We start from the raw sequence: 15,085 nt of genomic DNA, 5'->3' as shown, positions 1-15,085 counted from the left end.
CATTTTTTTTGGGGGGGGGTGGGAGGGCGTGGTGGTTTTGTTTTCATCAAACACTACATGAACTTGCACTATTACATACCATTATGAGCCCCAACGGCCTCACTTCCTTTTTGCTTGTAGCCAAATATTAGATCAATCCACTCGTGAAGGTGCTCTGACACGTAATTACTTTCCAGTGCATCTTTGCTCTTCTGCAGAAAGTCCTCGGGACCTATTAGATTAGACTTGATCAAAACATCACAGCCTCCGTTTTATTTTCTCTCATTTCTTTTGTCTATCCACATGTAGATAAAGCTTCTAGGACAGACAAGAGGCACATATCTCTTAATGAGGTTCCCCCATCATATAAAATATAAATTTTGTGAGGGAGAAATGGCAAAAATCATTTTCACAGGATTCAGGATTTCTCAAATATACATATATCAATGTTTTTACATCACAGACTCATAGAATACTTCCGATTTGGAAAAGGACTGATACTATCTCATTTAGATAGAGAATTATGCTGTTATTTCAAAACGTAGGCAACTAAATAATTAATACTAGTGAAATTGCACTACTAGGTAAAGAATTTCTATAATGCAATACTTCCAAAGTGGTACTCACTTTGTGCCCAAGAGGGAAGTTCTACATCATCAACCATCTGCCCCCCTTGTCTCTTTCCCAAATCCAGCTTCAGATTATTGACTAAAAAGCTGACATCATCACCATAGAATTCTGGAATCAACTGAAAGTTTCAGGGGGTAGAAAAACAGCAATAAACATTTTTAAAGCAGAAACCACAAGCCCAGTGAATCATAAACTTTTTATTTAGTTATTTATTTATTTTTAAATTAATAAATTTTTAAATTTAAGTAGAGTTGGTGTACAGTCTTATACTGGTTATATTAATTTCGGGTGTACAATATAGTGATTTGACATTTTTATACATTAGCTTTTTTAAACTGCTTACCTCTTTAAAATCTGTTGCACCATCCAAACAGTTTTTCCAAGTTTCTGCAATACTAAAAATGAAAAAAAAATTCAACTGACTTTTTAAGTCTAGCATATGGAAACAGCAACCATAGCACTTGCTCTGCAGCGAGGTGTTGTTCTACACTTTACCTGTATTGACTCATTTCTCTCACTAATTCAAAACTCTCAACATTCATATGCATATCCCCCTTTAACAAAAGAGAAAAATTCTCTGAGCTCACATGGGAGTGAATGAGGAGTCAGAATACGGCCCCAGGTGGGACGTCTCCAACTCCATGCCATGAGCCCCGCACACACACTGCCTCACTCAAGGGCCAGCGGAGGCAGTGCTTAAACACTGGAAAAGTCATACAACTATTTTAATAGCTCATTTCAAAAAGGAATTATAAACGCGTAGGTCTTAGAAAAAGATTGGGAAGACAGAGACCAAAAGGTTAACAATACATATTAGCTTGGTGGGATGCCAAGTGAACTTTATTTTCTTTTTGATAATTTCTGATGTTTCAGGGGGGAGTAAGGAAATACTTTTACAATTAAAAAAAGTTATTTACGCACTCACTGGGAATTGTATTTGATTCATAGCAGAATTATTTAGAATAATAAAATACTGGAAACAGTCTAAATGTCCAACAATAGAGAAATGTTAATAGCTAAAATAAATAGTTAAAATATATTACCATGTTTCCCTGAAAATAAGACCTAGCCGGACAATCAGCTCTAATGCGTCTTTTAGAGCAAAAATTAATATAAGACCCGGTCTTATTTTTCTATAACATAAGACCAGATCTTATATAATATAATATGAGACCGGGTCTTATATTAATTTTTGCCCCAAAAGACGCATTAGAGTTGATTGTCTGGTTAGGTCTTATTTTCGGGAAAAATGGTATGGCATGTGTTAGGATGTGATACAATAATATGGGGAAAACTTCAAGATTTAATACGAGGCTACAAAAGGTGGGAAAAAAACAGTATTTAAATATGTTTTCACATTTACGCGCGCACACACGAAAGAATCCTGAAAGGAACAGATATAACAATTAGTGATTTTTTTTTATATATCTTTACATTTTTGGTTATATCTAGTTTTTTGAAACACATTGTATATATGTAAAGTTTAAAAAATGGTAAGTGAGGCATTTATGGCAAACCTGTTGAACATTCTATCCGCATTATCAAATCTTCCATTCTGCAGGCACAGCATATACTCTGGTGCTAGATGGGGAGAAAATCAGAGTTAAGTGAAATCACAGAAATACTGAAGAATCCACGTGAAATACCATTGAATTGAGTGTGATGATAAAGAACCTTACCAATCCTGACAAGATAAAACAGCACATAACCTGGGGAAGAGTAGTGACTGCCATACATGAACTTTGGCTCTGGCATCTCCTGGTAGCGCGTCTACAATACATGGGAATAAAATATTGCTAAGTGAAAATAATAACTCAAGGAGTAAAAGCTGAAAAGAAATCATGGCATGGATATATTATATTCCTCAATTCCTTAATTTCTTAATTTCTCTCTTAATAGGAAAATTGAAGATAAAATGAAGAGGGAAAATCTGTGCATAAACACAGCATTCCTGTGACAAGTATTTTGCTTTTCTTGGCTCAGTGGTAACAATGTTGGGGCTGGATTGAACAGAATGGATTTCATGTGCCTCTTGTGCAATTTACCAGAGAGCAACTTCATGAAAATAAGTCAATCAAGTTGTAATCATGTCAGCCTCACACTTCCTCAATTGTAGGCAAAAAATGCAAATGGTGAGCAGCTAAATTCATGGGGGAAAGCAGCAGGCAGAGAGAGAAGTAAGAAAAAATATGATCACTCTGGGTATATTTCCTGTTAAGTTGTGGAGAAATGAATTTCAGTCACTATAAAAGCATAGGCCATGGCTCATTAAGTTTCGTGTTAACCAAGAATCCCTAAGTACATGCACGTACCAGTAATCTCTCCAGCCGTTCTTTATTTAGGGCCCCTACTGGTTTACTAAGATCCCTGAAGGTTCCTGGATTTGACAAATCTATATAATTAAATACATTTTAAAAAAATAATTAATTAATTAGAATAAACGAAGCAAGCAAGCTTATGCTTAATAATATTATCCCCCTGAACTGATTCACATGCACACATTTATTTCCACAAAAAAGTTTTATAAAAATTGGCACATCCATTAGATAGGTAGTATTTCTAATAGTTTATTTATATAGCTGTAAAGGTGAGAACTTTTGAGTTTTAAGTTACCAACAGCCACTCAAGAGCAGTGTCTCTAATTTGAAAATGCCCTGAATATTGAGTTTTTTAAAAAAGACCTACTCTATATTGCAAACAACAAAAATAAATTTTAAAAGCCATTATTCATATACTAAGATTTACTTTGTAAGTTTGAATTACAGTGAATATTATTATTCTGTGATAACAGCAAATTTGAGAACTATCATGTTTCCCCGAAAATAAGACCTGGCCAGACAATCAGCTCTAATGTGTCTTTTGGAGCAAAAATTAATATAAGATCGGTATTATATTATATTATATTATACCCAGTCTTATAGTAAAATAAGACCGGGTCTTATATTAATTTTTGCTCCACAAGACGCATTAGAGCTGACTGTCTGGCCAGGTCTTATTTTTGGGGAAACACGGTAGGGACCTGACTATTATCAAATAAATTATCATATTCCTAGAAAATCTGTTATCTCTTTCAAGTACAAGTGTTCAATAAATAAACTGTCAAAAGGAATTTATTGTCCACAATATAATTTTAAAATATTACAAAATAAAATTACAATATAATCACAATTTTTGTTAAAATAACTTGAGAGACAGAAGTATATATACCACAAAATTAAAATGGCTCTTTCTAAATCATAATTGAAAAAATTTTTAAAAGGCTACCTCTCAGTAATTATTGATGATTTTTATTTCTTTTTTGAATACTTAAGTACTTACTAAATGTTCTATCATGATAGAACATTTTTAAATGTGAATTTAAAAATAATATGATAACCTGAGATAATTTTCACAGTGAAAAACTAAAGTATTTCAAAACTTGGTATTTATGGGTAATAATGGTAACACTGGCTTAAAATCATACACATATTTTCTAGTCATGTCCTTCACAAGTATGTGAGTACTTTTTTTTTAGTATTAAAAAAATTAAGAGACAGTGGAGAAAACATAAAACACATATAATTTATATAACACTTATCCAGGATCTTCAAATAAAAACTGGCAATCTTCAGTAATAAAATCAAAATGGGTTCTAAGTTGTTCAAATATCACATTATGACTCTGCAACACAATTTACTCTCCTTTAAAAACTACGCTTTGTGGCATTTACCCAGTTCCGAACTGCAATAATCACTGATTATCCATGGAAATACGGGGTACTGGGAGAGGTCATTGCAGCTGCGGTCGGCCAGGTTGTTGAGGTGCAGGAGGTACTGGTAGTTGGACAGGTGCCCCCGCTGCCACTGCAGCGTGTAGCTCTCTGCCGTGCGCTCTGCGACGTGGTGCTCTAAGAAGGAAGGGCCCTCAAGGTCACCACTGAACTTGGCTAACTTTTACTTAGCATGTAAAAACTGGATGCTTTAAATGTGGGCCCTTTGATGCATTTTTGAAAAATACATTTTAAGAAAAATAAAAGTAGGTTACAGTTTGTTTTCACTAAACAGTCGTTCCATTAAGTATAACTATCTTGAGGATCCAGGAAGGAAAATTACTCAACATATGCTAGAACGAGTATCATATACGAGTATATTAAATATATAGCATTGAACAAATATAAAAGTATGGAACAAATATATAAATATTACATGGTAACATATAATATTTACTGTATTATATATATAATCGATAATATGTAACTAACAAAGAATTTTTCCAAGTGTGCTTGAGTTTTAATGCCTTTTAGAAGCCATGGCCATTTGTAAAAGCTTATTTCCTCCATTTGTTATGAAATCAAAACAAAGTAATCTTTTATTTTTCTTTCAGATCTGGAAGAGGTACACTACTGCTAATCTGTCAATGATTGTATTCTTTATGCATGTGAGGAACAAGGAAACTGTTAAAGGAGAAAAAAGATATTTGGCAGGAGGACATGATTTCTCAAACTAGAAGAACCAGAAAGATGACCCCTAGAAATACCTCAGAAAAAATGGAATCACAGATTACATGGTACCAAGGATAACTTTCCTTTCAAAGAGTATAAAATGAGTCAACTATTCTATTTTGTTCAAAAAATTCTGCTTTCAAACTTTTTATTGGCTGCGTCAAGCAACTTATCTAACTCATTTGTTGATTCAATATTTATTCCTATTTACTTTTACTAAGTTTCTTGTCTAATCAGATACTAGGAAAGCGCTTTAAAAATAAAAACACTATCCTCCTCATTTTCCATTCTCAGAACACCTCAGAGAAAGTCTGAACAATCTTAGAAATAAGCTCAAAGAGAACGACAGCTTTATAGAAGGCATACTTTTTAGGTCATGGCAAGTTTTTTGACTTGAGATTTTAGGACTCACCATGAAAGTTGAGTTTTTTGTTGTAATCTTGTTATAGTTAGAAAAATAAAATGAAAACAGTTAAATCAGGAGACAGGAGATAACAGTAACCTTGTATCAAAGCTATACTTATGCATTAAGTTAAAATGAATAGCTTAATACTAGTGAGAAGCAAAAAAAAATTCTAAACCTTCTGTAAAATAAAAAGTGCTCCTTATTGAAAATAAACTATTCCTCCTTGAGAGAAAATTTCATTCCTAAGGGAGGACTTCACTATATATCTCATAAATGGTTTCACTGTACACTAGAACAGCAAACAATATTAAGATGGTATTAATAAAATCCTAACATCTATTTTCAAAAGTCATTCCATTCTAGTCATCTGGCAACTGGATAAATAAGAATAATTTAATTCAACCATTGAACTTAAATGTTTATGCTTGAAAAGTAAAGTATAGGTGTTTTTTTCTGATAAAGGTGGGAATGTTCAATTTTCCATGGAAGACTGAGGAAATATTAATTAAAAGCACATTAAGTCCCATGCTACCATACTGAGCCCAGAAGGTTCATGTAATTAAGACCACAGTTAATGATCACAAATACATGACTGGATAACTCACTATCTCACATTGAAAAACTTTGAGTTTTGGTTTTCATAAACTAACACTGTTTTCATAAACTAACATAAGACATGACTGGACATAAAAATAATTAGGGGAATTCTTTATAATCCAGTAAATTTGGGTGTTGTTAAAATACAAAATAAAACATTTAAATATATTTATCAAGAGTTTTTAAAACACACAATTGCAGTTTACCAACTAGAAGAAATAAGTAGAACCATAGGGAGGCAATTCTAGTCACCTGGCAACTTTGTAAACAAGAATAATTTAATTCACTCAAATTCATAATTGAATAACCCATTCAACTAACTAGAATAACACAGAAAAAGCATTTTTCTTCTCTTATTTCCTATCCCAGTTACTTAGGAGTTCAACTACCTTCATATGAATATATACAATTAAGTGTGAGCACCAAACCTAGATATGTAGCAATATAAAAATAGAGGTCATCTCTGTCTTGAGGGTCATAGAACTTTAGGTAGATGTCAGAACACAGATCATCTTCTGTGCAAAACACTTCCAAGCCCTATAAATTCAGAAAGATAAAAATAAAACAAACAGTATTTTATTCATTTTGCAATTGCAATAAGCTACATAAAAGCTTTTCAATTAAACATCTATATTTGTCTTGTATTCATATTCTCCAGCTATAAATTTGATTCATATATATATATATCCTGAAAACAAGACTTACATCTTTTAACTTTGCAAAATCCCTTTTGGTGTTGAATACTTTTATTGATAATAGCTTTTGTGAATTTAGTATTTTGAAATTCAAAATTGGCTGATCCATGTCTTCACGTATCTTCTTCAAACATAAATGTTTAGCTGTCTTTTATAAATTAAATGATTATGTCAACCTAACAAACTGATAATTGAATAACCCATTCAATTAATAACTTGCAGTTATACTTAAGAAAACTATGAGCGTTGTGAATGTTGTTGGTGAGGAAGAAAGGACAGGAACAGACAAATGATGAAAGCAGAGTTGTCCTTGATTCAAATACAGGCTTTCACCACTTACTAGTCAAGGAACAGAGAAAATTAACTCTTGGAATCTCAATTTCTTTATAAAACAGGATACCATCTACCTCACAGGGATTGTCATGATAAATAAAATATTATATATAAGTTTCCTGGTACACAGAAGACACTTATCAATGTCAATTTCTTTTCTTTGTCTGACTGTATTTCTATATCCAAAGGAAGAGATTTTTGATAGAATGTTTCCATAATCCTCTATTAGCGTTCGAAATGGGGAGTAGCTTTTTAGGTAAAACAGGCAGGCAGACAGATAAATTTCATAAATATAAAATTAAAATGACGTGCTTAAAATTCCACAATGCTTTTGTAATGCCACAAGGTTACTGGTTAATCTTCAAAGGAAAAAAATATGAATTTATACTGATGTCAAATTAAAACACCTTGGAATCACACCTTATGTGAGGATTGGTTTCTAAGGCAAGCATGTAAGACTAAAATAAGTATGCACATATGCTTATTGAGAGGAATGGTTGGAAAAATGGCCCACATGATTTAACTGGTTATTTTATTTATTTCTCTCTGTTACCAAGACCAAAGGTTGAATGTAAGATAACTGTGAAGATACTACGGCTCCACTGAAGAATTAATTTTGAACTAGCTTCCAGGTTTTACTTTGAGACATAGCTATGAACAGGGGGTGGCAAGTAGCACTACATTACCCCTGTATAAACCCAGAAACTCTGAGAACACTGGAATGAGAAGCTCTAGCCAAAAACATTTTGCAATAGCCCTCTTACATGGAGAAAGGAGTTATTCCTTTATAAATTTCCAGCTCATCCAAAAGAAAGAACAGCAAGATGCAGAGTCCATTTGCTTATAATACAACATACTTGTACTTTTCAGTAACGCCGTAGGTGTTTATAAATCAATAAAACATTAGCTAAACTGAAGGTATGACAAGCATTCACCTAGAACTGACATTCCATTTGAACTCACCAAAGGCATGAGGCCGTGCCTCCTTTTGTAAATACGGCGGACATCTTGGAGTGTTATGCGGACCACAGGTTTCTTTAAAAGTAAAAAGACAATCTCAAAAGTCATCATTCTGACACAATCAGTTGTCCTTTAGTATCAGAAAGGGGGAAAAAAAATAACCTAATCTTGCCTTCCCGATGTGTCACAAGCACACGATTGAAAAGGGAGATCTTAGAACAAGGCATATCTGGTTTTACATTCTTGTTTGCTCTTTTTCACTTGTTTTATGACCCTGAACAAATCCCCCTACTGCCATCTGGTACCAAAAAACATTGTAATGCACTCATCTGTCTTTCAGGTTATTGCAAGGTTGTTGAGTGATATGGAATATTAAAGGATTGGTATAGATAACCTCTCAGGAATTTTGCTATCTTTTTATAGAACAATAGTTTGCTTAGTACTGATTCATCTTTTTTTTAGAATCCTACCTTTTTATCTACTTAAAAATTATAGTGTATTAAGGCTCATAAACAAGTATACAGCAGGGCCTCTAAACTTTTTCTTTCTTTATGAGAAGGGCAATTTTTTTGCTTCTCTAGAGCCTTAAAATGCTAGTAAGAGAGGAATGGGGTGAGACAAGGCACTGAGACTGGCTAAAAGGCGACAAGTTCACCTTCCTCCTCCTGAGTGGGAGGGATAAATGGAGGCTGAGACTACAGCACATACTCAGATATTTTTCCAAAAGTTTTTTACCTCAAAGCTACAGTAACAGTAGTGGCCACGCCAGTTTCTTATGCCACTGGAGAATGCCATCGGCAATGGGTATTGTGTCTAGTGGAGGGCTTGGCCAGTGTGCCCCGCCACCTGGTGGGCAGAATTATTATAGCACCATCTTTCTTTAGAAAAGTATCGGATGTTTTAGGGACCTACTACGACTGACCAGTCTGGAGAGCTTCCAGGATACAGCCTTCTACAGCAGAAAACACGCCTGTTGTTTAAACTGCCCTGCCAAATGGCCCAACAGCACTATCAGAGTGTATTAGGAGTCCTAGTCTTTTAATGAACTACTCCAAAAAGGGGCCAGATCTAGAAAAAGCAACAGATCTTCACAAGTTTTGGTGTAGCTATCTGAGTTCATCTGTACTTTCTGGCCTGGTGAATCTGAAGTCATTGTGAAAGAGAAAACTGTTTCTACCATCATAGTAAGAACATTACAGCTGCCCAGTCTCTGCCTGCATCTCTGAACCAGCTGGAAGAGCACCACTTCATACTGCTTTGTTGGGAAAGATTAGGATCTACTGATTTCGTTTGTAATTAAGGAAAAACAAGAAATACCAACGTATGTGTATATATAAGCAGATATACAGAAAACATCCATTTCTTCTTAATCTTCGTACATATCATGGGTCTCTTCCAGAAGTGCCTCCAAGCAGAAAGGTAAAAACTCCAATGACCCTTTACTAAAATCGGGAGGGGCAGGGTTTCTTTTCCCATCACTGAGAGCAAGTAACCCGAAAATGACTGAAAATAGATCAGAAGAGCTCAAACTCACATTACAAAGGATTATATAGGGAGCTTGTTAAATACACAGATGCTGGAGGGAGTTGGGGCAGTAATTTTGATCTTTACCAAAATGAGAACACTGTGATGGTGAAGTCAAGTTCATAGGAAGGAGAACATAAGGTGAATGCTCCAACGCTAAAGGAGCTCTGCATCTGACCGTACAGTCTTCACTTACCGGGTACCCATTGAGAGGTTGAAAATACAGGTTGGTGTCAGTGATGCACACGTGTCCAGGATTTGTCACCAGAGGTGTCACCATTTCTGCTTTGCATTCCATGTGCAGTTTTTCAGAAACACTTTGAAATCTGAGAATATGATTTTTCAGCAAAAACAAAAAAAATCAGAAATCAATCTACTCTCTAGGTTTAACTTTATCTAAAGGAGCTACAGTGTGACTTTGCATAAAATTTGTCTAAACACTGGTTTAATATAAGATAAATGGTAATATAAATTGGTTGCTTAAATAAAACCGACATTCTTTTAAAAGGTATAATGAAAACTTGATTTTTAAAAAACAGATGAGGTTTTATGTCTTGCAGAGGGAACACAGACAAGTAAATGATAGCAAATAACCCTTTAGCTGAATTCTGATTCCTCCCAAAATAAACTGACCTTGAAACTATTCTTACATGAACATAATTTTCTATTTTTGTGTCATTAAGACCTACTTTTAAAGTCATATAAACCATTCTGGCATAGGTAGCATTTACTTCACACTACACTTTATAAGGTTATGAGTACATAATTACAATTATTTCAATGCCAGTTCCAAAGTACAGCTGACCCTTGAACAACACTGCTTTGAATTGTGAGGGTCCATTTACATGAAGATTTTTTTCAATAAATATGTAAAGTATTGCAATGTATTTTCTCTTCCTTACGATTTTCATAATACTATTTCCTTTTCTCCAGCTTATTTTATTGTAAGACTATAATATATAGTACATATAACATAAAATATATGCTAATTGACTGTTTATGTTGCCAGTATGGCTTTCAGTCAACAGTAGGCTATTAGTAGTTAAGTTTTGGGGGAGTCAAAAGTTATACATGGATTTTTAACTGCGTGGGGGTTGGTACCCCTAACCCCCACATTGTTCAGGGGTCAACTGCATATTCTTTTGTGGATTTACTGAAGTAAAACCAATCAAACATGATTTCTCCACTACTCCTTCCTAAATTATTTAAATAGAAAAAAAAAGCCTATTGTCTTTTTCCTTTACTAATTAAAAAACATTTAGAGGAGAAACAACCAAATAATTAACATTTTAAGGCAATTACTTAGTTCAGGGGGTTAAAAGTAAATCTCCCCCACAAGTAAGAAGATAAAACTATACAGTGGCATACTTCTACCTCCAATTAGGATGTAAAGGAGACCTCATAGTTCTCACACTAACAACAAAAACCAGGTAGATAAGCTACAAAATCCTCATTATTTAAAAAAAAAAAGCATCAGAAAGCTGAAGACGCAAAGAAACCAAAATGAAGGGACCAACAATTGAGTGGCAGGAGGAGGAGCAACCTATCATAGAAGGGACAAGCGCTGCAGGATGAAGAGATGTCTTCAGAGAAGCAGAAAGTCAGATCAGGACTGGAGAGCAGAGATGAAAAAATGCTGTAAACTGGAATGGAAAGCAGAGAAAAATCGCCCAGAATGCTAATCTGTAAAGCTCAAAGATATCTCCAGATTCCTTCAAATGCTCAGATCCAAGCCCTGTTACAGAGTCATGATCACTCCCTCAAAAAGAATTGTAGGGACATTATCAAAATGGCGGCATGAGGTGAGCCTCTGGAAATCTCCCCTGGAATTTACAACTAATCGAACAACTATAACTCCACAAAGGACTCCATGCACAGCAGACAGACAAGACGAAGAGGCCCACTACTGAATTCACCTAAAGGTGGGCGAATCGCGCGAGCGGGGGAGGAGGAACGAGAGAAGTGCAGAGACGGAGCCGCGCGGGCGCAGGACGCAGACCTAGCTCAGTGCTCCCAGCTCACTGCATCCCGGAACTACCGCAGCTGCCGGAGAGGGAAGAACTTGGACTGCTAGGGCTCCGCTTATGGCCCACAGGGATGAGGGGACAGCATATAACACGGCTGACCCCAACACTCACGGCAGAGACCTCGGAGAAAAGACTGGGGGAAAAAGGCTGAAAACGGTGGTTTAAGCACTCACTGCCGAGCAGAAAACGGAAGCCTTAGGCACTGAGACTAGCCGTCCCCTCCCTACCCTCCCAGAGCTCGCCCTACCCCCACCTGCCCGGTGCTACAAGCGGGAGAGTAGCGGTGTCAGATCAAAAGAACAGAATATTTCCTGTTCTGAGAACTGTGGACCACAGACACAGATTCGCAGCCCAACTAGTTCCGGCAAAGGCTAGGGAGCTGTGGAAGCAGGACCGGCTGTGGTGGTGGTCACCGCCATTGCTCTGGGCCACCTCTCAGAATTCACCCTGCCCCTGGCCCCACCTACCTGGGCAGATAATTACAGGATTGCTGAAACATACAGGCTCTGAATCTGGTGCAGGAAGAGCTTTGGAACTTGAAAAGCTCTCCACATACCCACACGGACACTGCACCCTGTGACCCAGGCGAACTATCAACAGAGGAGAAGCCCATATCCCAGGGAATCCCCCCATTGTCTGAGAAGCTGAAATAGTGCAGAGAAAACATAGCACGACCTTGTGAGTGGAAAAAAAGGCTGCAGTCGGAGAGAAAATAAAACATTCTACCAACAAGTACTGGAAAACAAAAGAAAGACCTCTTCTTATCAACCTGTTCCAGAAGCCACTCCTGTAGATATCTAGGAAGAGAAATAATAAATCAGTAATTTCCATGAATAACCAAGGCAATGAGACAGCTCAGAAAGAAAGTGAAAAGTCTCCAGAAAAGGAACTTAAAGATATGGAAATATGTGACTTAAATGACAGAGAATTCAAGATTGCAGTTCTGAAAAAACTCAACGAGATGCAAGAAAACACAGAAAGGCAGTTTAATGAACTCAGAAACACAATCAAAGAACAACATGAGCTTTTTACGAAAGAGATTGAAATTTTAAAAAAGAACCACATAGAATTTCTGGAGATTAAGAACTCAATAGAAGAAATGAAGACTGAAATAGCCAGATTAGGTAGTAGAGTTGACCAGATGGAGGAAAGAATCAGTGACATCGAAGATAGAAACCTGGAAATGACACGGATGGAAGAAGAAAGAGACTCGAGACTTAAAAGAAATGAAAGAACTCTACAAGAACTTTCTGACTCCATCAGAAAGAGCAATATAAGAATAATGGGCATACCAGAAGGAGAAAAAAGAGAGAAGGGAACAGAGAATACATTCAAACAAATTGTCGATGAGAACTTCCCAAACATGTGGACAGAACTGGATCCTCGAATCCAAGAAACAAATAGAACACCTAATTACCTCAATTCCAACAGGCCTTCTCCAAGGCACATTGTATTGAAGCTGTCTAAAATCAACGACAAAGAAAGAATCCTCAAGGCAGCCAGGGAAAAGAAGACGGTAACCTACAAAGGAAAGCCCATTAGATTATCACCCGATTTTTCAGCAGAAACTATACAAGTCAGGAGGGAGTGGAATCAGATATTCAAACTATTGAAAGAGAGAAACTATGAGCCAAGAATAATATATCCAGCAAAGATATCCTTTAGATATAAAGGAGAAATAAAGACCTTTCCAGACATACAGAAGCTGAGGGAATTTTCTAATACACAACCTGCATTACAAGAAACACTAAAGGGGGCTATTCGACCACCATCAACAGGGACAATTTATGGCAACCAAAACATAAAAGGGGGAAGAGTAAAGGCCTGAACCGGAATATGGGAATGGAGAAAGTAAGCGTGCTGAAGAAAACGGAATACTCTAAATATCAAACTTTCTTTTACATAAACTTAAGGGTAACCACTCCAAAAAAATCCAGAATGGAATATATACTGTAATAAAAGAAGAAACAGAGGGAAACATCATAGAATACCACCACACAGAAGTAACAGACAACAACAAAAAGGCAAAGAAACAATGGAGACACAGCCTTACCAGAAAACTAAAGATAGAATGACAGGAAATCCTCACATATCAATAATCACCCTAAATGTAAATGGACCGAACTCACCAATAAAACGTAACAGAGTAACAGATTGGATCAAAAAACTAAACCCAACCATATGCTGTCTCCAAGAGACACATCTCAGCTACAAGGACAAGCATAGACTCAAAGTGAAAGGGTGGAAATTGACACTCCAAGCAAATGGTATCCAGAGAAAATCAGGTGTAGCATACTGATATCAGATGAAACAGACTTCAGGGTGAAAAAGGTAACAAGAGACAAAGATGGACATTTCATAATGGTAAAGGGGACTATACAACAAGAAGACATAACAGTCATCAATATTTATGCCTCCAATCAGGGAGCACCGAAATATACCAAGCAACTTAACAGAACTAAAGGGAGAAATTGACCAAAACACAATTATACTAGAGGACCTAAATACATCATTGACAGCTATGGATAGATCATCCAAACAGAAAATAAATAACGAAATCGCAGCCCTAAATGACACATTAGATGAAATGGACATAATTGACATTTATAGAGCACTTCATGCTAAAACATCAGACTATACATTTTTTTCTAGTGTACATGGAACATTCTCAACGATAGACCATATATTGGGACATAAAATCAGCCTCAGCGAATTTAAGAAGATTGAAATCATACCAAGCATATTCTCTGATAACAAAGCTTTGAAATTGGATATCAACTGCAAAAAGAAAGCAGGAAAAAACACAAATACATGGAGATTAAACAACATACTTTTAAAGAACGATGGGTCAAAGAAGAAATTAGAGGAGACATCAAAAGATACATAGAAACAAATGACAATGAATATACATGCTACCAAAATTTTTGGGATACAGCGAAAGCAGTTTTAAGAGGGAAATTTATATCATTACAGGCCTATCTCAAGAAACAAGAAAAATCCCAAATAAATAACCTCACGTTACACCTTAAAGAACTAGAAAAAGAAGAACAAGTGAAACCAAAGGTCAGCAGAAGAAAGGAAATAACAAAAATCAGAGCAGAACTAAATGAAATAGAGAACAAAGAGACAATCGAAAAAATTAACGTGACAAAGAGCTGGTTCTTTGAAAAGATTAACAAAATTGACAAACCCTTGGGTAGATTCACTAAGATAAAAAGAGAGAAGACACTAATTAACAAAATCAGAAATGAAAAAGGGGAAGTTATCACGGACACCACAGAAATACAAAGGATCATCCAAGAATACTATGAAGGACTATATGCCACCAAATTCAATAACCTAGAAGAAATGGACAAATTCTTAGAAACATATAGACTTCCTGGGCTAAATCATGAAGAACTGGGAAATCTAAACAGAACGATCACCAGTAACGAAATTGAATCAGTCATCCACA

The 15,085-nt window shown here is 35.9% G+C and overlaps 1 protein-coding gene across 2 annotated transcripts in view; it reads right to left on the bottom strand.

Moving 5' to 3' along the window:
• NSMAF (neutral sphingomyelinase activation associated factor) overlaps window positions 1–15,085 on the bottom strand; it is a 63,455-nt gene that overhangs the window by 15,369 nt on the left and 33,001 nt on the right. For both annotated transcript variants that reach the window (XM_033125828.1, XM_033125829.1), the window contains exons 10-19: window positions 9,801–9,930; window positions 8,084–8,155; window positions 6,521–6,629; window positions 4,319–4,495; window positions 2,922–3,001; window positions 2,289–2,379; window positions 2,127–2,190; window positions 953–1,004; window positions 607–727; window positions 80–211 (exon numbers count right to left, since the gene is read on the bottom strand). In XM_033125828.1, coding sequence (XP_032981719.1) covers window positions 80–211; window positions 607–727; window positions 953–1,004; window positions 2,127–2,190; window positions 2,289–2,379; window positions 2,922–3,001; window positions 4,319–4,495; window positions 6,521–6,629; window positions 8,084–8,155; window positions 9,801–9,930 — 1,028 coding nt within the window. The remainder of the gene's footprint in view (window positions 1–79; window positions 212–606; window positions 728–952; window positions 1,005–2,126; window positions 2,191–2,288; window positions 2,380–2,921; window positions 3,002–4,318; window positions 4,496–6,520; window positions 6,630–8,083; window positions 8,156–9,800; window positions 9,931–15,085) is intronic.

Source organism: Rhinolophus ferrumequinum, chromosome 14 (genome assembly GCF_004115265.2).
Source record: "Rhinolophus ferrumequinum isolate MPI-CBG mRhiFer1 chromosome 14, mRhiFer1_v1.p, whole genome shotgun sequence".
Classification (NCBI taxonomy): domain Eukaryota; kingdom Metazoa; phylum Chordata; class Mammalia; order Chiroptera; family Rhinolophidae; genus Rhinolophus; species Rhinolophus ferrumequinum.
Note: the sequence above shows the minus strand (reverse complement) of the source record. Positions and strands in the feature narration are given on the sequence as shown.